The sequence below is a fragment of the Pipistrellus hanaki genome, assembly GCF_964339955.1.
Source record: "Pipistrellus hanaki genome assembly, chromosome: 18".
Taxonomy (NCBI): domain Eukaryota; kingdom Metazoa; phylum Chordata; class Mammalia; order Chiroptera; family Vespertilionidae; genus Pipistrellus; species Pipistrellus hanaki.
In genome coordinates this window covers 13,472,917-13,495,176 of record NC_140520.1, presented here as the reverse complement: position 1 = coordinate 13,495,176, position 22,260 = coordinate 13,472,917, and the positions used below count along the sequence as shown (strand labels likewise).

General features: G+C 56.3%; 2 protein-coding genes across 9 annotated transcripts in view; one reads left to right on the top strand and one right to left on the bottom strand.

Annotated features, from left to right (window-relative positions):
- PKLR (pyruvate kinase L/R) overlaps nucleotides 1-14,697 on the top strand; it is a 28,578-nt gene extending 13,881 nt beyond the window's left edge. For 3 of the 7 annotated variants that reach the window (XM_084866806.1, XM_084866807.1, XM_084866808.1), the window contains 11 exons: nucleotides 4,582-4,717; nucleotides 5,689-5,871; nucleotides 8,600-8,691; nucleotides 8,791-8,922; nucleotides 9,001-9,187; nucleotides 9,598-9,868; nucleotides 10,167-10,317; nucleotides 10,600-10,752; nucleotides 10,844-11,010; nucleotides 11,911-12,092; nucleotides 12,675-14,697. In XM_084866806.1, coding sequence (XP_084722932.1) covers nucleotides 4,612-4,717; nucleotides 5,689-5,871; nucleotides 8,600-8,691; nucleotides 8,791-8,922; nucleotides 9,001-9,187; nucleotides 9,598-9,868; nucleotides 10,167-10,317; nucleotides 10,600-10,752; nucleotides 10,844-11,010; nucleotides 11,911-12,092; nucleotides 12,675-12,781 — 1,731 coding nt within the window. In that variant the 5' untranslated portion in view covers nucleotides 4,582-4,611 and the 3' untranslated portion in view covers nucleotides 12,782-14,697. Of the gene's footprint in view, nucleotides 1-2,114; nucleotides 2,236-4,581; nucleotides 4,718-4,936; nucleotides 5,176-5,688; nucleotides 5,872-8,599; nucleotides 8,692-8,790; nucleotides 8,923-9,000; nucleotides 9,188-9,597; nucleotides 9,869-10,166; nucleotides 10,318-10,599; nucleotides 10,753-10,843; nucleotides 11,011-11,910; nucleotides 12,093-12,674 lie in introns of those variants that run through there. The other 4 variants (XM_084866805.1, XM_084866809.1, XM_084866810.1 and 1 more) reach the window with 4 other exon arrangements.
- On the bottom strand, nucleotides 13,953-22,193 carry HCN3 (hyperpolarization activated cyclic nucleotide gated potassium channel 3). 2 transcript variants are annotated; one of them, XM_084866763.1, is made up of 8 exons: nucleotides 21,741-22,193; nucleotides 19,542-19,971; nucleotides 18,452-18,613; nucleotides 17,832-18,050; nucleotides 17,344-17,490; nucleotides 16,698-16,938; nucleotides 15,783-15,947; nucleotides 13,953-15,407 (listed from the first exon to the last, which is right to left on the bottom strand). In XM_084866763.1, exons 1-8 carry the CDS (start codon nucleotides 22,022-22,024, stop codon nucleotides 14,722-14,724), a joined length of 2,334 nt encoding a protein of 777 aa, XP_084722889.1. In that variant the 5' UTR covers nucleotides 22,025-22,193; the 3' UTR covers nucleotides 13,953-14,721. The 2 variants fall into 2 exon arrangements, with proteins under 2 accessions (XP_084722889.1, XP_084722890.1); XM_084866764.1 differs by lacking the exons at nucleotides 13,953-15,407; nucleotides 15,783-15,947; nucleotides 16,698-16,938; nucleotides 17,344-17,490; nucleotides 17,832-18,050 and having other exon boundaries at nucleotides 18,472-18,636.
- Between the last annotated feature and the right edge of the window lie 67 nt (nucleotides 22,194-22,260).

Sequence of the window (22,260 nt, the reverse complement as noted above, 5' to 3'; positions counted from 1 at the left end):
CTAAACAAGTGGAAAGCATTCCACATTAAGATGCCAGCCCTAGCTGGTTTGACTCAGTATATAGAGCATTGGCATGTGGACTGAAGGGTTCCTGGTTTATTCCAGTCAAAAGCATATGCCCAGGTTGTAGAGTTGGTACCCAGGTTGACTCGTGCCTTGCCCCCATTTTCCCAAATTAACTCTTTTCCAGTCTCTCTCTCTTCATTTTAGTGTGCAGCCTTCTCCAGAAACCGGACCTTGAGTGGGCCCTGAACCATGCGGGTCGTGTAAAGGGATCCCACAATTAGTGGCTATAAATGGAGTGCTGTGCTCTCCACATCCTCACCCTCCACCTCCTCCTCTCCCAGCCCCTCACAGTGTTTGGCTCTGTATGTGCCCCTCCTCTCATCAGAGTTAAGCCCCACAAGCAATTTAAAAGATGGGTAAAATGCAATACGCCTTCACAAAAAGCTTCAGGAGGAGCCAGAGACCTGGAATCATAGATCAACCTTCACCGTAGCATCATCCACAATGGCCAAAAGGCAGAGACAGCCCAAGTGTCCATCAATAGATGAGTGGATCAACAGAGTGTGATATATATATATAATGGTATATTATTCAGGAAGGGAATTGAACCACTTCCATCATGGCCAGGGGTGAATCTGAGGAGTGGTGGTGAAGGATTAAAGAAGACAGACAAGATAATATAGTTGGGGCCAGGTGGATCACTGTACCTGTAAGCCAAAGCTTTATTTTATAGTTGGATCACACAAAGCAAAACAAGGGCAAGATGTTTACAATGTTCTTGCAAGTTTCAAATCTGCTTCTTTCCTGTTGTCTCCATTCTCTGAACTCTATAAAGCTTTGTTTAGGCAGCACTTGCCACACCACCACCACCACCACCACCCCCTGCAGTCCTACTATAAGGTCAATCTGACAACCACAGCCTTTTGGCTATAATTGTGCTGGGAGGGCTTTGCCCTCCAACCTGGGACTTGTATGTGGCTTTGCCACAAGTCATTCCAAGTCTTGAACCTATCTGAACGCTGTAGTACTCTCCACAGAAATTCTGATACATGCTTCAACAGAACCTTGAAAACATTGTGCTAAGTGAAATAAGCCAGTCACAAAGAGACAAGGCTGTGTGATTCCACTTATATGAGGTACCTAGAGCAGACAAGTTCATAGAGATAAGAAGTAAGATGGAGGTTACCAGGGCTGAGGGTGGAGAGTAGAGAATGGGGGTTGATGAAAACATTTTAGAAATTGACAGCATGATGTACTTGTGTGAATGTACTTGGTGCCACTGAACTGTACACCTAAACATGGTTAAAATGGTAAGTGTTATCTTGTTTATATTTTACCACAAGTTTTTATTAGGAATTCTTTTTTTAATATGCTTTTATTGATTTTTAGAGAGAGAGGGGAAGGAAGAGAGATAGAAACATCAATGAGAGAGGAACACTCATTGATCAGCTGCCTTCTGCATGCCAGGAACTGAGCTTGCAACCCCAGCATGTGACCTGACTGGGAATCAACCAAGTGTCTCTTGGTTCCTGTGTTGACACTCAACACTGAGCCACACCGGCCAGAACTATTTAATCACAATTTGTTTTTTATATTTTTATTGATTTCAGAGAGAAAGGAAGGAGAGAGAGAAACATCAATGATGAGAGAGATTCACCGATCTGTTGCCTTCTGCATGCCCCCTACCCCGCATGGGGATCAAGCCCACAATCCAGACATGTGCCCTTGACTGGAATCAAACCTGGGACCCTTCAGTCCGCAGGTCGACGCTCTATTCACCGAGTCAAACTAGCCAGGGTGATCACTATTTAAAAAAAAAGAAAAGAAAAAGAGACCGGGACCCAGGCTGGCTTCTGCCTCTAGCTCCTCTCCGGCAAGTTTCCCCATGCAAATTAGGATCCCACAGATGGAGTTCACGGAGTCCATTATAAAAGCTGTGAGCAAAATTAAGCCCTCTCTTCACAAGCAAGGAGGCTGGGATCTAAGTGAGGGGAAAGGCATAGACCGGACTGTATAGTTCCATGCTGCCATTTGCATTAAAAAGGGAAAGATGTATGTTGTTTATTCCTGCATTGTCTGTTTCTGGGAGAACACTTTCTTTCCTTCAGAAATCTGATAACTTGCTGAGGGGGACCGAGTGGCTGGGAAGGGGGATGAAATTGGGAAGAGAGAAACGCTGCCCTGGACCCGTACATCTGAACTGTGTACATCGTGCAAAAGGCTATTCCAGTAAGTGTAACCACATTGTGAACAAATTCTACGGAACTGTTGGAAATACAGAAGCAGGCCCCACAGGCCATGTTCTGATTACTGAGGCGGGAGAGGCGTCACACAAATGCACAGGGAACAACCTCTGCACATCTGCGGCCGGTATCGCACTGCCCCTCCCAAAGGTGTCTTATCTCCGTTCGCAGAAGACAAACGTGACTCTCAGCCTCTCCACCCAGACCGGTGTCCCCGGCCCCACAGCCTCAGCCTCCCCACCTCTCCTGCCCAGGAGCCCCAGCCTCGCCCTCCTGCCAGCGGCGGCTCTTAGCTCTCGGCTCTCGGGCGCCCCTTGTGGGCGGGCCGGCCATACGGCCTCCCCACCCTCCCCTCCCAGAGGCTGGGCCGGTATTGGATGGTTTGTAGAATAAAGTCGCCTTAGTTTGGACTTTGTGTGCTGTGTGAGAGCAGGAACATGGGTGTGCATGCTTGTGTATGTCTCTGTGAGAAAAAGTGTGGGAGGGTGTAATTGTGTGAGTGTGTTGTATGAGCGTGTGCTTGTGGTGTGTAGATTCTGTGTGTGTGTTACTGTTAGATGGAGTGTGTACATGAATGGAATGAGGTGTTTCAATATGTGTGTGTGTGTGTGTGTGTGTGTGTGCACACGCTCGCACGCATATATGCATGTACAGGTGTCCAGGCACTGGGCATGCTCTTCCTTTGACTTTGCTGGGCTCTAGTGTCACCTCCTCTGAGAAGCCACCCTGATCTCCCCTTCGCCCACGAGACATTTTTTCTCGTGCTCCTTTGCGTCCTGAACACACTCCATCACCCCATGGGGCATACTTTATGAACCCTAACTACCGTGGAACCTGATGGACAAAATGAATGGACCAACCAAGTGAGACCAGAAGCAGGGAGGCATGGAACAGACTGCCATACCTTGGTGTGGGGGTGGCAGACGAGGAGAGAGAAACCAAAGAACTTATATGCTTATATGCATAGCCCATGGACATGGACAATAGGATGCGAAGACCTGGGGGGGGGGGTTAGGAGCTGGGTGAAGGGGAAGGCGGGGAACGGGAGACATCTGTAACACTGTAACATCTGTAACACTGTAACATCTGTAACACTGTAACTGTAGCATTCCTGTCTCTCCCGTCTGGACAGGGGCCTGGTCTTGGTGATCTCATACCCTCAGAGACTGCTGTGGTGCAGGGCATGTGGTGGGGGCGTATTCCATGCTTGAGTCTATGTCGGTGTGTGTTTGATGTCATGTGGGCAGTCACATGCGTATATGTCAGGATGTACATATGGGGGGATGGTGGAGTTCTTATTTGAAAAGCTGAATTCTGTTTGGAGCCTGTTGTCCTTCTCCCTGCTTTCTCACCCACACGCCTCCTGTTCAGGGCTGCCTGACCCTGTGACAAAGGGCAGATTATCTCACATGGTCACTTGTGGACTCAGGGTCAGCCAGACTGCTTCTCCAGGTTGACTCGATTTCAGTCAAAGCTCTGTCCCCTTGGCTGGCTAGGGTAAGAGATGCTTTGGGGCACCAACCCCTATTTCCTGTTGGCAACTTAGGACTTGAATCTCAGGGATTCTTGTCCTCCCAACTGACCTAGAATCAGTACAAAATTGCCAGGCCAACCCTAAACACCCCAAGTCCCTCCCGACCTCCAAGCACAAGACCTGAGTCCCAGTCCCTGAAGGCTATCATGTTCCCTCTAGCTACAGCTGTGTCCATCTTTATGGCTCCGTTTTCTGTAGACAAAGCCTCAGATCCCCTCGCTCCTCCCACTGTCTGTTCCAGCATGCTGATCAATTCCATATAGCACTTACACAGGGTGTGGTTATAGCCTTATTTGTCTGATACTCATTTATAGTCTGTCTTCCTATCGTATTGTGGATTCCACAGAAAGACAAAGGCCCTCACCACTGCATCCTCAGTACCTGGCACAGAGTAGGGGCTCAACAAACGTTGGAGAATGATCAATGAGCACTTGGTAGCCAGTGCTAGCATGCTATCAGAACCCTTCCAGAGAGTCCCACCACACTACCACATGCTTCCCATCCCCTTCCTCAGGCTCCAGCCCTTACCCGAAACCCCATTTCCCAGGGGCCATATCACTGATTAAAAAAAAAAAAAAAATCTCTATTCATGTTGATGGCAAATGGATGGATTACAATTTATCAGGAAATATGGATGAGAGAGGGGGAATGACAGAGGCAAGGGAAGAGAGCCAGTAGGTCTGGGGGAGGGACTTTGTGGGGGACAGGGGCAGCCTACTGGGTGTGTCCCTTTTCTTCTCTCTGGCTCCCTTCGATAAGACCAGCAGTTTTTTATCCTCTCCCCTTCTCTCCACACAGTCTCGCAGCCCCAGCCCACACTTTGGAAGCATGTCAGCACAAGAAAATGAGAACAAGGGACCCTGGCAGTTTTGGTCATGTATCTCTAAGTCCCAAAGGGATTTCGCCAAGTCCTTCCTGATTGGGGCTCCAGGAGGTAAGGGGATCGACAGGGGCCAGTGAAAAGAGAGGGAAGATGGGGGTAGAAATCAGGAGTAGGGGTGGAAGGCACAAAAGATGCATATCTGCTGCTCTCTAGAAGGGGCTTGGGGAGGGTCAGTGTCTAGCAGGGTGTCCCCTGCATTAAGCTATGGACCCTGGTCTGGGCCTGCACTCCAGCTCCTAGAGGGAAGGCCGAGTGGAGCCTGCAGCATGGGAGCCACGGGGTTCTTGGACTCCGACCCCCGGTGCACAGGGCCTCCAGTGACAGGGGAGGCATTGGTGACACTTTAACCAGCAGGCAGAACTGATCCCCAGCCCAGCGGGCCTTGTGCCTCTGACGGCCTGACAGTATGGAGCCGACCACCAGACACCCGCAGGCGCGCAGGGCCATGGAGGGTACCGCTGGCCTGACTCAGGCTCCAGGGACCTCAAGACCTGGATTAGCAGCGGGGGGTGAGGGCTGAGGAAACTCAGAGGAGGGGAAGGAGAAGCCAGCAGATGGGAGGAAGACAACAGGGGCTTTAGAAAAGGGAACTGGGTGATTCTGGGCCTGGATAATGAGGGGCTACTGTGGATTAGATATGGGGGGGGGGGGGAGACCCTGAGGGAAGTCAGCGGCTAAAGGGTAAAAAATCCAAGAAGTGGGGAGTTGTGAGTGTCAGAGAGCTGGACTTGGGCCTGGAGCTAGTCAGACCTGGATGTGCATCCCAACTCTGTTACTTAGAAGCTATGTGATACTGGGCAATTTATTTAATCTTCCTCAGCCTCTGTTTCCTTATCTGTGAAATGGGGATCATTGTAGAGCATTTAATCACACCTGCTGGGTAGGATCCTTGTGACTGTGTGAGGTAGTGCGTGGTGCGTACTGCCCAGCTCACAAGGACTGAGAGCGGAGGGAAGGAAAGGAGGGTGTGCTGCGCTGGAGGAGAGGAGAGGCAGGTGCCCATGCGGCCTCCTTCTCTGCAGGGCCCGCAGGGTTCCTACGGCTGGCCAGTGTGGCCCAGCTGACCCAGGAGCTGGGCACTGCCTTCTTCCAGAGGCAGCAGCTGCCCGCTGCGATGGCAGACACCTTCCTGGAACATCTCTGCCTGCTGGACATCGACTCGGAGCCCGTGGCTGCTCGCAGCACCAGCATCATCGCCACCATTGGTGAGCACCCCCCGGCCCGCGCAGGATCACAGGGCTTCCTGGGTGTTTCTTAAGGGCCTTCTCCATCCTTTGTCTCCTTTGAGACGTCTCCACGTCTGACAGAGTCATTCATTCAGCAAATATTTGTTGAGCACTTGGTAGATAAGGTTCGGGGCCTTGGGAGTTGACCAGTGAAATAAACAAAGATCACTACCCCTGGGGAGCTGACAGTCTAGCGGGGTGAGACAGTAAGTGATAAATACAACCATTTAGGATGTTGGAAAGTTATCAATACTATGGGGAAAAGAAGATTAGAGCATGGCGAGGGGCACCAGGGATGCCAGGGCGGGAGAAGGCTGCAGTCCTGGAGAGGAAGTCCGAGGAGACATTATTTTGAAAAGTAGACGCTGAGCAAACACTTGAAAGAGATGAAAGAATGTAGGGGATTGGAGGAAGAGCTCCAGGCAGGGGGAATGGTCAGCACAAACCCCACGTCAAGGAGGCTGGGGTGGCTAGAAACTATTAAGGGGGGAAAGTATCAAAAGGGATTTGGGGGGAAGGGGAAGATCATGTAGAGCTTAATAGAATTTTTAGAATTTGAGTTGTTTCCTTCAAGTAAAATGGGAAACCACTGCATCATTTTGAGCGGGAAATGGCATGTTCTTACTTAGGTTTTAACGGAACCGCCCGGCTGCGGCACTGGGAGTAGGTGGGAGGCGGGGTGGGGGCTGCTCCTGCATTTCTGGGTCAATCCAGGTGGTGACAATGGAGGTGGTGAGACGTGATCAGAGGCTACTGACTGTAAACTGTGATTGAAAAACAAGCCCTGGCCAGTTTTCTCAGTGGTTAGAGAGTCAGCCCCGGGACCCAAGGGGCCAGGGTTTGATTTCCAGTCAAGGGCGCCCAATCCATGTGTCTCTCCAGAGGGTATTTCTCTCTGTCTCCCCAACCTCCCTGCCTTCACACTGTCTCTAAAAGGGTCCATGGGAAAAATATCCTCAGGTGAGGATTAACAAAAAAGAGAGAGGGAAAGAGAGGGGGAAGAAGGGGAGAGATTTAAATTTAAAAAAACAAAACAAAACAAAACACGTAGTGATCAGATTCTGAATGCATTTTGAAGGATTTTTCAATGGATTGGATGTGGGTGGGTTGAGGATGAAAAGTAGTCAGGATATCTCCAAGTGTTTGGTGTGGGAACTAGAGGGATGCATTCATTATCACTGAAAGCCTGGTGGAGAGGTGTGGGGGAGGAGAGCAGGTGTTCGGTTGGGGGAAAGTTGAGTTTGAGATGCATATTAGACATTCAAGTGTAATCCAGAGTAGGAAATCAGATACTCACAACTCTGGGTTCGGGAGAGAGGTTTGAATTGGAGATATAAATTGTCAGCATATAGATGGTATTAAAGCCACAAAACTGGTTGAGACCACCAAGGGAGTGAAGGTGAAATGACAAAGAAGAGAATGGGACATCTAACCTTAAGGGGAAGAAGCAGGAAGTGAGGCTGAGGAGAGCCAGTGAGTGGGAGTGAATCAAGAGAGCGTGGTGTTCCAGAGGCCCAGTGAAGAAGGTACATGAAGGACATGCAGCCAGTGCTGCCGACGGGCCAGCTAGGATGAGGACTGAGAACTGACCATTAGGTTTAGCAAAAGCACGGAGCTTCTTGGTAACCTTAACAAGAACAGATGCAGTGGAGAGATGGGGGTGAACAACTGACTGTGGGTACAAAGTATAGGGATGGGGAACTGGAGGGAGCAAGTACAGATAACTCTTACAATGAGTTCTGCTGCAGAGGAGAGCAAAGAAATAGGACTGTAGCCTGGTCCATGGAGCTCAGCAGTTGAGCGTCAACCTTTGAACCAGGAGGTCATGGTTTGATTCCCAGTCAGGGCACATGCAGGCCCCATCCCCAGTGTGGGGTGTGCAGGCAGCAGCCAATCAATGATTCTCTCTCATCATTGATGTTTCTATCTCTCCCTCCCTTCCCTTTCCTCTCTGATTCAATAAAACTATATAGAAAATAAGTAAGACTGTAGCTGGAGGGAGAACTGGGAACATATATTTTTTAAATATATTTTTTATTGATTTCAGAGAGGAAAGGAGAGGGAGAGATAGAAACATCAACAATGAGAGAGGCCCGGCGACACGGTTCAGTGGTTGAGCATCAACTCATGAATCAGGAGGTCACGGTTCAATTCCCAGTCAGGGCACATGCGTGGGTTCCTGGCTCCAACCTCCTGCATGCCCCACAATTATGAGAAAAAATGAAAAGAACCACTGATCAGCTGCCCCCTACTGGGGGCCAGACCCCACCCCCATGTGCCTTGACCTGCAATTGAACCCTGACCTCCTGGTTCATAAGTCACTGAGCCACATGAGTGGGGCAAGATAATTTTTTATGATGAAAGAAATAACAGCAGGTTTACATGCTGATGAGAATGAGACAATGAAAAGGCAAACACTGATGACAGAGAGGATTGTAGGATGGCACCCACCCTGGCTGTCCCCCTCATCCGCTGCAGCACTTACACCACTGCAGGCACGGCTGCCTCAAACCTGGCCTAGGACCCTCCCCTGCCCGCCCCGGCAGGGAGGCTGGCTGGAGAGGGGAAGGGGTGACTTATGAGCGGGGTGGGTCAGGGACTAACGGTCAGGTCACAAGGCTTCCGTGGCACTCAGCACATCTGAGGGCGGCGGGTGGGCTGGCTCGGGTTGGGGGGAAAGCGGTCTGAGTGGCACCTCTGCTTCCAGGGCCGGCCTCGCGCTCCGTGGAGCGCCTCAAGGAGATGATCAAGGCCGGCATGAACATCGCGCGACTCAACTTCTCCCACGGCTCCCACGAGGTTCGGGAGGGGGTCGCGGGAGGCGGAGGAGCTGGGGGATGCCCCCGGGTGGAGGCCGCCTTTCCCTGAAACCCCGGCTCGGTTCGGTTCTATCCCCAGTACCACGCCCAGTCCATCGCCAACATCCGGGAGGCGGTGGAGAGCTTCGCGGCCTCCCCGCTCAGCTACCGGCCGGTGGCCATTGCCCTGGACACCAAGGGCCCGGAGATCCGCACCGGGATCCTGCAGGGGGTGAGAGGCGGCGGGGAGGGGGTCCGGGCGGAGGGGCGGGGCGGGCGGAGGGGCGCACTCAGCGCTGGCTCCCCCCAGGGCCCCGAGGCGGAGGTGGAGCTGGTGAAGGGCTCGCCGGTGCTGGTGACCGTGGACCCGGCGTTCCGGACGCGGGGGGACGCGCACACCGTGTGGGTGGACTACCCCAACATCGTCAGGGTCCTGCCGGTGGGGGGCCGCATCTACATCGACGACGGGCTCATCTCCCTGACGGTCAAGACAATCGGTGCGGGCTGGGCGCACCTTCCTCCTGCCCCTGCACCCGCCCCGCGCCCCCAACCCCCAGGCCGCCCACCACCCCCCAGGCCGTTGTCCTTACCTCCTGCACCTTCCTCCGGCTCCTGCACCCCCCCCCCCCCGCGCCCCCAACCCCCAGGCCGCCCACCACCCCCCAGGCCGGTGTCCTTACCTCCTGGCCCGGGAGCCCCGCACCCAGACTCCCGGCTCCCTCGTTGGGGCTGGGCTGGCCGGCAGGCGTTTCTCCACCCGAGGCCTCCTCCATGCGGAGCCCAGGCCGAAGGCGGGCAGACAGAATGGGACGTGGATCCCAATCTCCTAGGGGGCCGGCCCCCTGTTCCCAAGTCCGTGAGGCTGCCCGGGTCCCCCTGACCCGCCTGGCCCTTCCCATGCCCGCAGGCCCGGCGGGGCTGGAGACCGAGGTGGAGAACGGCGGCGTCCTGGGCAGCCACAAGGGCGTGAACTTGCCGGGCACCGAGGTGGACCTGCCCGGGCTGTCCGAGCAAGACCTACAGGACCTGCGCTTCGGGGTGGAGCATGGCGTGGACATCGTCTTCGCCTCCTTCATTCGGAAGGCCAGCGATGTGGCTGCAGTGCGGGCTGCTCTGGGGCCTGAAGGACAGGCCATCAAGATCATCAGCAAAATCGAGAACCACGAAGGCGTGAAGAAGTGAGGCCTGGCCTTTGCCCCTCCCTGGCCCTTAACCAGCCCGTAGCTCCTCCTCGCCCTCCTCCTCTCCCTCCTCCTCTCCCGCCTCCTCTCCCTCCTCCTCTCCCTCCTCCTCTCCCTCCTCCTCTCCCGCCTCCTCTCCGGCCTCCTCTCCCGCCTCCTCTCCCTCCTCCTCTCCCGCCTCCTCTCCCGCCTCCTCTCCCGCCTCCTCTCCCTCCTCCTCTCCCGCCTCCTCTCCCTCCTCCTCTCCCTGGCATTTCCAGGCTCTTCCCCGGCCCTGACCCCCCCAACCGCCCAGGTTCGATGAAATCCTGGAAGTGAGCGATGGCATCATGGTGGCGCGGGGTGACCTGGGCATCGAGATCCCAGCTGAGAAGGTTTTCCTGGCTCAGAAGATGATGATTGGACGTTGCAACTTGGCGGGCAAACCAGTTGTCTGTGCCACACAGGTCTGGAGTGCGCTGGGCACGCTGGGCTTGGGGACACCTTAGGGGGCGTGCCTGCGCCTTAGGTCTATGGCGCGGTTTGCTGTCCAGTGTTTGATCCTCAGACAGTGAAGTCAGGATGAGATACCGTGACCCCCGTTCTCAGATAAGGACACTGACCTGCCAGGATGGCACCGTCATGGGTGACCCTGGCCTTCAGGGCACGCTGAGGATGTGGATGTCAGAGGAGTAGCTTCCCTGACCAGAGTGTGACTCCTGCAGCTCTGACATCCAGATGTCCCCCAGATGCTGGAGAGCATGGTCAGTAAGCCCCGGCCCACGCGGGCAGAGACGAGCGACGTGGCCAACGCCGTGCTGGACGGCGCAGACTGCATCATGCTGTCGGGGGAGACGGCCAAGGGCAGCTTCCCGGTAGAGGCCGTGACGATGCAGCACGCGGTAAGAGCCGGTGAGGCGAGGAGGCGGGCAGGACAGCCCGATGCCTGCCAGGCCGGGGCCCCCGGCCAGCCTGACCTCCTGGTGCCTGCAGATTGCCAGGGAGGCAGAAGCCGCGGTGTACCACCGGCAGCTGTTCGAGGAGCTGCGCCGGGCCTCACCCCTGACCCGCGACCCCACCGAAGTCACTGCCATTGGTGCGGTGGAGGCTTCCTTCAAGTGCTGTGCTGCGGCCATCATCGTGCTGACCAAAACCGGCCGGTGAGGGGCACGGGGTACCACACAAGCCTTCGGGTCAGGGGCCACAGGCGTGGGTTTTGTCTGGCCATCAGAGGTGAGGAGTGCATGCTGGGGCAAGAGGAGGGGTAGTTATGAGAGCTGGAGGCCGGGGGAGGCTCCAGGATAGGTGCCAGGGAGCTCCAGGCGATGGAGGGGAGGTGGCATCCCTGGAGCATTGGTTTCCAGACCCTTCGAGCTCCTAGGGCTCAGAAGCAAGTCCTTTGCATTTAAATAATTTTTAAAATATATTTTTATTGATTCAGAGAGGGAGGGAAAGGGAGAGATAGAAACATCAACGATGAGAGAGAATCATTGATTGGTTGCCTCCTGCATGCCCCCTAATGGGGATGGAGCCTACAATCCGGGCATATGCCCTGACCTAGAATCAAACCGTGACCTCCTGGTTCATAGATGGATGCTCAACCGCTGAGCCACACTTGCTGGGAACAAGTGTTTTGCATTTAGCCCACAGTCTTACACTGCTGGGCCCAGGTCTGAGTTCAAGTCTTTGCTCTGATATGACACCTTGGGTAAGTCACCTAGCTCTACCACATAAGCCTATTTCCTCAGAGACAGTTGTAAGTTAAGTACTACTTGTACACTATAAAGGTGTCTTCTCAGAAGGGTTTTGTTTCTCAAAGAGTTTTTTCCTGAACTATTTTATTTGATGTACCCTTTATTATTTCATATCTTCTTTGTGTGGTAAGAAGGGCAGCCATTCTTATACCCACTTCACAGATGAGGAAAACCAAGACCAGAGAAATAGGACTTACTCAGCTTGGGTCACACAGCTTGTTGGTGACACTGGGAACCAGAACCCAAACTCTAGTTTCTGACTTAGCGCTCTCACTGCTCTGGGCTGACCTTCTCTGCCTCCTTCAGCTCCGCCCAGCTGCTGTCTCGCTACCGACCTCGGGCAGCGGTCATTGCTGTCACCCGCTCCGCCCAGGCTGCCCGCCAGGCCCACCTGTGCCGAGGAGTCTTCCCCTTGCTGTACCACGAACCTCCAATGGCCGTCTGGGCAGAGGATGTGGATCGCCGGGTTCAATTTGGCATTGAAAGCGGTGAGTCATCTAGACTTCCTCCCCACCCACGCCTGGGTTTGTGTCGTGAGCCCCCCCCCAACCCCACTTCCCACACCCACGCAAAGGCCTAGATTTACTCTGCGAGGTTCACTGAGACTCAGAGATATTTTGGCCTCCATGGACTTGCTGGGTGGGAGGCAGAAGGAGAGAGATCAGGGCCTTCCCTAACAAGTAAACCCGCTGCTGCCTGCATTATGTGGTAGAGCCTGGTGGGATCTAAGAAGCAGGAGGTGACAGGAGAAAGGGGACCCGGTCCCCCGCAACTGGAAATCTAATTTAGAACTGGCTACAATCACACCCCACCTCTTCCCGTTGGCATAGCAACACGGGTAGATAGACTTGCTGCTTAGCAACACCCACCACACCACCCACAGACAAACCTGCAATTCTATTATAGCGCAGTGGTCTCATCCCTGTGGTGCTACCTGAGGCCCACACTGTAGTTTAGCCTCAGGCCTCTCATTCCTACCCGCTGGCCTTGAGGGAGAAGGTGGTGGCTGGCTCTCATGACAGGGCTGACCCAGGCCCTCAGTGGCTGATTGTCATCTTCCCTTCCCCCAGGAAAGCTCCGTGGCTTCCTCCATGCTGGGGACCTGGTGATTGTGGTGACGGGCTGGCGACCGGGGTCTGGCTATACCAACATCATGCGAGTGATAAACATATCCTGAGATGCCCCTCCCCCTCTGACCCAGCCGGCTCTGGACCCCATTTCTCCTCCCCATGTCCCCCACTCCATACCCCCCACACTCTTCATCTGTCTCCTCTCTACTCCCGTCCTCCCTGCCTGAGGCCACATCTGCCATCTGCCCCGTTTCAGGGTCCCTCCCACCTCCCCATTTCACGCAGGCCCTAAAAATGTCCAATTAAGCACTGGCCATCCGGAAGCACCAATCGTACAATGCCTGCACCCAGTGCTCTGAGCTGGACCCTAAGATGCTCGGAGACTTTAATCCCAGCGTAACCGGTTACTTGTATTTCCCCAGGCTTCCCACACCTGGAGGCAGAGGAGAGGGGACCAGAGCAATCACGTCCATTTTAGAAACATTTCACATCCATGCAGACTGTTGTTCTCATATGGGGCCTTTATGGTCATCTGCTTATCTCCTGAGGAGAGAGCCACCTCTTCCTCCTGGTAACTAACAGTAACATCAAAGCCCACTCTCGGGGAAGCCTGGGTAAGGGATGCTGGGGAGCACACCCACCACTGCCTTCAGCACCCCGCTGGGATTGCAGACCACGGCCTGGCTGCTCCCAGGGCCATCTCACGCCTTGCTGGGCGAGTTCCCTTCTGCACCCAGGAATTCCTTCATACCCACTTTGTTTCCACACACAAATGAGGAGCCAAACCGAGTGTCTCTATTTTCGTTTTTAAACCCAGCTGTTTTGAAGCAATTACAAAACTCCCACACACCCAGAAGCCCAGAACTGCTTCCACAGGAGAGACAGTTGGGGCCCTGGCCCCACATTTTTCGTGCTGCAGAGGAGGCATGGAGACACGGGTGGGGTGAGGGGTTTCTCTTGTCCCTGAGAAGGCAGAGGTGCTGGCTAGGCTGCCCTTCCCCAGGCTCAGATCCCTCGGGTCCTCCCCTTACTCCTGTACCAACAGCAGACTCAGCAGGGATAAAAAACAAAAACCTAAAAGGAACAGTCACCTCAGGTGGCCCTTGTGCCCCTGCCTAGACAGGGAGTGTTTGGTGTCGCTGCTGAGGGAGTTGGACAAGGACCACAGGAACTGGCGGTGGGGGGTGGAGGGGCTGCCCCTTCCTGTCTCCCTCCCAGGAGGAGGGGGAGGGACAGACAAAGAAATGGGTGAATAAAATGAATTGATAATAAATAAAATTAGCAAATGAATAAATATAATTATTAAATAATTGAATAAATAAGGGAAGAAGGAAAGAAAAAGTGCCATCTAAGGACTCAGCCACTTCCCCCTCACCTGGGGGATCTAGGCTGGCGCACTAAATAAGGAGGTGCCGGACATCCTTAGCTTCAAGGGGGACACCTGTGGGGCAGGGACACAGGGAGGGGTGGCCCCCTTTACAAAGAGACAGTTCTACCGGAGACAGTGCGGGGAACTCGGCAGGAGACGTGTTCCCACCCAGGGGTATAGATAGGGGGGCCCTGCACATGGCAGTGAGGGTGGATGCCCAACTGGTGACCCTAAACGTTTGTTGACAGCATGGGACACAAGTGATGGGCTAGCTATGCTAGGAGGACAGGGGGATAACCCTCCAGGCAGGCCCTGCAGGGTCACGGACAGAGAGACAGACATCTGGTTACTTGGCAGTGATGGCCTGGGCAAGTACTTGTGCTTAATAAGGTGGGCTCAGGGGCCTGGGCCTGCACCTGGCAGGACCATGGTGGGGGAACACCTCCACCTAAGGCTTGGAGTCACTTCTACTTGGCAGTGGAGACACAGTGCCGTGTACATGGTAGGCTGGGCGGATGGATTAGGAGGCCGCAGGGTGCCTGAGCTGAGGATAGAAACTATCTTTTGGCATTAAGGGGAGATATTCCCATAGGGCAGTGTTTCAGGTCCTCTTGGCCTTCCCCAAGAGTTGTCTGCCTTCAGGGACTCACTACTGCACCTGAGAGCTACCTAGGGGGTTCACATGTTGGCAGAGAGCTGGGGGCCCCTCGGGGCGGCTGGCTCAGGCACTGGTGGCCTGGGGAGCTGGGCTATGCCTGGAGGCTTGGCCAGGAGCCCTGAGGGGGCCAGGCGTTCACTCCCTGAGCCCTTCCGCCCTTGAGAGCCATCGCCTGACGCCCGCTGAGGCAGGGAGGGTTGGGATGCCGAGAGCGGGCGGCCCCAAGGTCCTAGGCGGCGTCCACCTCCCCCTGGGGGAGGGCCCAGCAGGGACACCTGGGAGCGCCCGGCCTGGGACAGGCTGGTTTGGAGGGTTCGGGCCGGTGGGGCGGGCAGGCGGGAGGTGGATGCCCACGGCCCCCGGGCCAGCAGAGGGCCAGCTCGACCAGGCACCAGCGGGGAGGCTGGGGAGCCTGATGAGCGAGCGAGGAGGGTGGCTGGGGAGTCGGGGGAGAGGAGCAGGGGCTGCCGCTGGTGAGTCAGGGCGATGGCCACGCTGGAGGTCACGGCGGCGGCCTGCAGAGGCGCGTGCACCAGTGGCTCCCACAGCACCGGTTTCCCGCTGAGCCGGGCTCCTGTGCCCGGGGCCAGGCCTTGAACACCCCGAGCCATGTCCCTGTCGTGTTGCACCAAGTGCTGCTCCAAGATGCCCCCACTGCTGCCCGGACTGGGCCCGGAGCGTTTCCGCCGCAGAACAGAATTCTTACCTAGAGGTTGTCCCGGCGAGAGGAGGGAAGCAGAGGGAGGGAACCCAAGATAAAGGTCGAATGTCAGGGTGGAGAGAAGGGTCAAGCGATGACAGAATGAGTCAGAGATGGTGAGGGTCAGGGCCTCAGGCAGCAGGCCCCGGGATGGGAACTTAGGGCGATATCCCCACGGGCAGGAGATGCTGAGTGACCAGGACAGTGAGCCACGGTGTTGAAAGGCCTGTGGGGGCATTTTCTGGGATGGGGGGGGGGCAGGGGTTTGGGGTGTGACACTGGAGCACTAAAGGCTGGGCCCTGGGACACTGGGGCTTCTTACTATGCAGATGGGTAAGGGCCCAAGCTGGACCGAGAGAAGGCTCGGGGCACAGGTCTCACCGATGCGGCACAGCCGATCCATGGCCACGGTCTCGAAGGCCCGGCGCATCATGGGGAACTCCTCAAGCACGGCGTTGAAGTGGTCCACGCTGAGCGAGTAGAGGCGGCAGTAGGTGTCGGCCCGCACGCTGGCTGTGCGCCGGCCCCGCGTCAGCAGGCAGATCTCTGCGGGTTTGGGAGGAGCCTTCAGAACCAGTGCCCAGAGCTCCTTCTCACGGGCCTGCAGCAGCTGACCCCGCTGCCTCCGGCTCCTCCCGACTCACCCACCCCTGGTCCCTACGTGCTCCAAGCACTGGCACTCTTCACACCTACACAATTATCGGCCTCACTCTCTCCAACGAAAGCTGACAACCAGGCAGGTCTGGCTGGCCCCCACCTGTAGATATTCCACTTTAATTCTTACCCCGCTCCACTGCTTTATGTAAACACCCAGGGGAGCCCAGGCAGCGAGGAACAGTGCCAAAGGGCAAAGGGCAACGCGCTAGAAACGCCGCTGGAGGGTGGTTTGCAGACTGAGAGGTTATATGAGCTGTAAGTCACTGTGGGCACCCGCTGGCAGAACTACCTGCACTGCCACAGGCTGGGCCCCTGGGCACACCAGCGGGGAGCCACCCAGAGAAGCCTGTGGGACGGCACTGCTTTTCCTGCTGCCCCTCATCCCAGAGGACCTTCGGGTCTCACCAATGATAGATCTAAAAGGCCCAGAAATGTTCAACCTGGCACTGCATCGGAATCTCTTCAAAAGCTTCTTAAAAACACCGAGTTCCAGACCCGGAGATTTTGACTAAGGAGGCCGGCTGGGGAGGGGCTGGGCTCTGTGACTCTGCAGCTTGGCCAGGCAGGGGCTGGGCTCCAGGGGAGCAGGGGCCCTCCATTCTCCGCTCTGCCCCCCCATCCGCCCTGAGGCCCGCTGACCCCCAAAGTAGGATCCGTCGGTGAGGCGGGTGCCCTGGGCGCCGCGGGCCAGCACGCTGAGCAGCCCGTGCTGGATGAAGTACATCTTCCTGCCCACGGAGCCCTCGCGCACCACCAGGTCCCCCGGCTGGAAGACCTCGAAGCGCAGCTTGGTGAGCACCGCGGTGACGAAGCTGGGGTCCGCGTGGGTGAACAGCGGCATGTGGGCCACCAGGCCCCTGCAGGTGAAGTTGATGATCTCCTGGGAGGGGGAGGGCCTGTCAGGCACCCTGTGCCCCCTGGTCCCAAGGTGCCCCCATCCAGCTCATCTGTCTCCAGAGGCCCCACCCCTGGGTCAGGATCTGCAAGAATGAGGATGCTTCCGTGGGCCTGGGACCATCCCTAAGCTCCTGCCCTCAGGGCTCTCTCCCAGGAGCCCTCAAAGGAGCATCCTTCCAAACAGAGAGTCCTGCCCTCCCTCCCCACGTACACTTCTCCCCCATATGAACTTCAAGAAAGACCTTAGCCCCTGACAGCAACCCCCCCCCCCCCCCGCAAAGGCCTGGCTTCCATGGGGCCCTCTGCTAACCGACAGCCCTTACCCCAGGCGCCATCCTGGAAGCCCCGGTCCTCGAAGAGCCCCTCCCAGGGCCGTGCCCAGACCTACCTCCCGGAGTGGCTCGCTCAGCTCGCCCAGGATGTTCTCCTCGTCGAACATCTTGCCCTGATAACGGTGCTCATAGTACTCATGGATGCGCTGCCGCGTGTCAGCCGGCAGCTTGTGGAAGGACATGTACTGCTCCACCTGCTTGTACTGGAGGGCCAGCCGATGGCCAGCAGGAAAGAGGACAGAGACAGGCGTGGGGCCGGAACAGTGGAGGCAGGTGTGTGTGGAGGAAGGTCACAAACTTGGACCAAATCCAGGGAAGTGAGGCAAGGAGGTAGAAGGGAGAACACAAGGCCACAGAGGGACAAATCAGACACAGGCAGGGGAGGCGTCCAAGGTCAGGGGTATAGGTGCAAACAAGGGAAAGGTACACACAGGGGCACCGAGACACATGGACATGGACACAGAGAACCACAGGAGTATGTGTCAGCTACCCAGCCTCCAGCACCCCTTCCCGCCCACCCCTCCCTTCTCCTGTCCCTGCTGACCTTCTCCTGGTACTGCCGCCGGGAGGAATCCAGGGACTGGATGAGGGCGGTGGCGTGGCCGATGAACATCGCGTAGCAGGTGGCGCCCACAATCATGCTGAGCATGGTGAGCCAGACGTCAGGCATGCCCACTGGTGCCTGCTGCCCGTAGCCAATGCACAGCATGTGGCTCATGGCCTTGAACAGGGCATGGGAGTACTGGCGGCCCCACGAGTGGTTCTGGAGAACAAAGCATTGCACCGGTGGGCAGAGGGCCCTCAGAGCCTCATTCTCCTCCTGACCCTTCTCTCTCTCTTTTAGTCCTTCTGCCTACCCCGTTCATTTCACATCTGTCTCCTAGGAGGCACCTAAGTTTGGTCCAGGGGAGCCCCGAGGTAGAAGGGGCCTCTTTTGCAGTTTAGGGACTTCAGTTTCTGCCTGTTTCCTTCCCCGTCTTCTCCCTCAACACACAAGCACTTCCTCTGGGTCTCTGCCCACCTCACCTCACTTCCCCACCTCCTCTCTCCTGCCTTCTCTCTCGGTCGTCTCTCCATCATCTCTTGCCCCCTGTGGTCCTCCCCCTGCTCAGACAGGAGAGCCCTCAGAATGCCCGGGAGAGGAGAGCTGCGGGGAGATCTCACCACCATGCGGTTGATGAAGACCCAGCAGTCGGGAGGGAAGTCCTGCAGCATGGGGACCAGGAACTGCAGGCAGCCGTCCCAGTGACAGAGCAGCAGCATCATCCCGATGAGGTTGAAGATGCGAACCACAGCACTGGCCAGGTCATAGGTCATGTGAAAGATCTGAGGATTCCGAGGAGGGGCCGCTGTGGACTGGAACCCTTCCTGACCATCTATCTCCTCCATCCCCAGCCTTGCAAATTCCCTCTTTGAACTTCTCTCTCTAGCCTCAGCCCCATGAGTTTAAAAAATGTGGTCATTATGTGGACAGAGCTTTACAGCACACAGATCTAGCGAATACAAAGTAGGCTGTGTCACTCCGCTCATCTTATAGATAGGAAAGCTGCTGCCAATCGTGTGCCCAGAGTCACACAGTGTCACAGCAGAGGTGAGCTGCCCAAGCTACCTCGGTGTAGCCTGGAAGAGAGGAGAGAGGGCATTTCATAGTGTAATGTCACAGGGCATGTGTATCAGAATGGATTCCAGCGGCCCTCTCCCTCTCCAATGACGATAGGTGATTTGCTAAGCACGTACTACGGTACATGCCAGCACCATTCTAAGTGCTTTACAAGAATTGTTAACTCTTTAATCCTATAACCTTATCACTCGTGAGTACACTTAACGTTCTCATTTTATAGGAGAGAGAACCAAGCCTCATCTATAGTCAATGGTAAAACTGGTGTCTGACCTCAAGCAATGAGATTGCACAGTCCGCACTTGGAATGAACCACTAAATTCTGCTGCCCCGAGGCTGACACCCCAGCCTCTTCCCACCCTGTCATCACTAGCTCTCCTCCGACATCTTCCTCCCAGAGTCCAAATAACCCTCAGGCATTTGTCCGGCAGTTGTGCCACCATCCTCATCTCAGGGACCCCATCCCCTGAACCCCCATTCTGATCCTGCTTTTCCCTCACCAAGTTCGGAGAGAGCCAACCTCGGAAACTCCACCCGTACATCTGCCCACCCCATAAAGTCGCCAGGAGTCCCCCTCTCCCCCACACCACTGTCTGGGAGAAGTCTGTGACCCCCCTGCCCGCCTCCCCGCCCCACCTCCTCCCACTGGTGTATGTAGCGGATGAGGCGGGAGAGGCGGAGCAGCCGCAGGAGGCTGAGGATCTTGGTGAAGCGCACGATGCGGAGGGCCCGCGCTGTTTTGTAGACCTCGGCGTCCAGGCGTGGCTCCAGCTCCACCACCAGGAAGATGTAGTCCACGGGGATCGAGGAGATGAGGTCCACCAGGAACCAGGTGCGCAGGTAGCGCGTGCGGATGGCCTGCGGGGCCAGCAGGATCTCGGCGCCTTCCTCCACCACGATGCCCGTGCGGAAGTTGAGCGCCAGGTCCAGCAGGAAAAAGGTGTCGGAGAGGACATTGAAGGCGATCCACGGCGGGGAGTTCTCCTCCTTGAAGAAGGTGATGCCCACGGGCAGCACAATGAGGTTCCCCACCATCAGCAGGAGCATGACCAGGTCCCAGTAAAACCTGAGGCGGGGTGGGATAGGGAGTGGGACCACAAGGATATTGCATCAGCCATCCAGATTGACAGCAGGTCACCTGACCCGGCCAAGGGTGGACAAGGACATGGAAAAAGGGATAACTATTTACAGCTCATGGGAGGGTAAACTGGGACCAGCATTTAGGAAAATAGTTTGCCATTATCTAGTAAAGTCAGATATTTGCATTCCCAGCAATACCATATAGACACTTGGGGAAAAAAATATTATCAGCTTTAAGTGTGGAAACAACCTGGATGTCCATCAGTAGAAAAATAGAATATAGTTATGCCTTGTAATGCTATACAACCGTGGACTCATCCAACTGCAGCCACTTTCTGCAATATGAATGACTCTCACACCCCCCAAAATTATTTCTTTATTTAATCCTCACCCAAGGATATTTTTTTCTATTGAGTTTCTAGAGAGAATGAACAGAGAGAGACACATCAATTGGTTGCCTCCCACACATGTGGGGGTAGGGAGCCTGCAACTGAGGTATGTGCCTTTGACGGGAATCCAACTGAACCTGTGAACCTTCCGTGCACCAACAAATCCTCTTCCTCTTCCTCCTGGGCCACAAGAGAAATCCTGTACGGTGAAGTGGGAGAGGAGAGAGAAAGAGGGTTTTCCTAGCCATAGAGCAACCTCACTGCCTGACTCACAGGCAGTCACAAGCCTGGCGGGTGATAGAGAGGACAGAGGAAAGCACAATAATAAGGGGGAGACACGGCTCCTGGGGATACATCTGAGGTGAAATGGGGGAAGGGAGGGAGATCCACAGATCTAGCAAACTAGGAGAGTGGGAAAGGCGCATGGTGGGTGGGAATGAGGTAGTAAAGAAGATGGGAGTAGCGGAAACAATGGGAGAAAGGAGCATTTAGGGAATGTATGTGAATGTGCGTTCAAGATGATGTCCAAATCTCCGATCGTGTTTCCAGACTCCTGATGCACACCTCATCCCTTCAACTCGTTTCACTCCCTAGGTTCGGTATGTTTTGCACACACCCTCACCTCATCCAACCGCTGTCCTTCATTTCCCTCAAGGACAGGGCAGCTCTCCTCCCCTAGCGCCCTTGATGTAAAGGTACAGCCAGATGGGGACTACGAAATGGCTCCGCCCCACCCTTCATCCGTCCTTTCTCTCCGGTGGTAGCCTTGCCCTGGTGTTGCAGCCTCAGACGCTGAGTCCCAGCCCTGCTCCACCGAATCCCGCCTTCAGCACCAGGGACAGCTACCCGGACTGCTGTCAGAATCCCCCCCCCCCTACCTCCCCCACACACACCCCCGCCACCATCCCCCCAAAATCCCCATTTTCCCTGGTAGCCTGCCCTGCCGAACTAAGCAGGTGCAGGGGGTGGGAGTGGGGGGCGGGAGAAAGATAGCGGAGCTTGGTTTTTCTCTCAGGCTGGCCCTGAGTCTTGGAATATGACATAATTTCCCAGATCACCAGCAAGCAGTCCTGGAGGAGGCAAGGACCCCTAACTCCAGGAGTCCCTGTGGTCCAGGTCGGGTGCTGGGGTCCTGGAAACGGGAAATCCAGGTCTCTCGTGCCCGCTTCTCTTCCGGCGGCCCCAGCCTGAGAAGTCCCTGAGGATTCCAGGCGAGGCCGCTGGGAGTGACTCTCTCGCCCCACCCGGGGATCCCTGGGCTGGGGATGAAACGGCCGTGGAGAGCCGGGAGGGTCCGATCCCCGTGTCTCCGCAGTGGAAATGGGAGCGGGGTCCACCCCCCGCCCCCCTGCCGGGCCCCCGGTACCGGAAGTCGCTGTAGGGGTGGATGATCCAGGCCCCCGCGGACTTGACCCGCTCCTGCTCGATTTCCACAGCTTTGTGGCTGCCGAACACGCGGAGGGAGAACTTGTTGACCGCGGGCTGGAGCAGCGTCCCGAACTGCCTCCTTTTGGGCTCCGGTCCGAACGTGGACCCGGGGGTCTGACCGGAGGGGGCGGCCGCAGGCGCCGGGGCAGCGGGAGGCGTCGCCTCCAGCCCAGGGGTCGCCCGGTCGCCGGGCCCCGTCGTCGGCCGCGGCTCCGCCTCCATGGCGCCCCGCGGCTTACACCCTTGGTCTCCGAGACCCTGCCGCGGCCATGGGGGACCCCCCGGGCCCTCCCGGAGGCGGGCCGGCGCGGCCCCGCGGGCTCCCAGCGGAGGCGTAGCGGGCCGAGAATCGCCGGCGCCCGGGGCAGAGGGGTGTGGGGGACACGCTCCCGCCGGCGGCGGGCCGGTGCGCGGCGCCCCCTGGCGGCGTCCGCGGGAACGCTGGGCAGGGCGGGCGT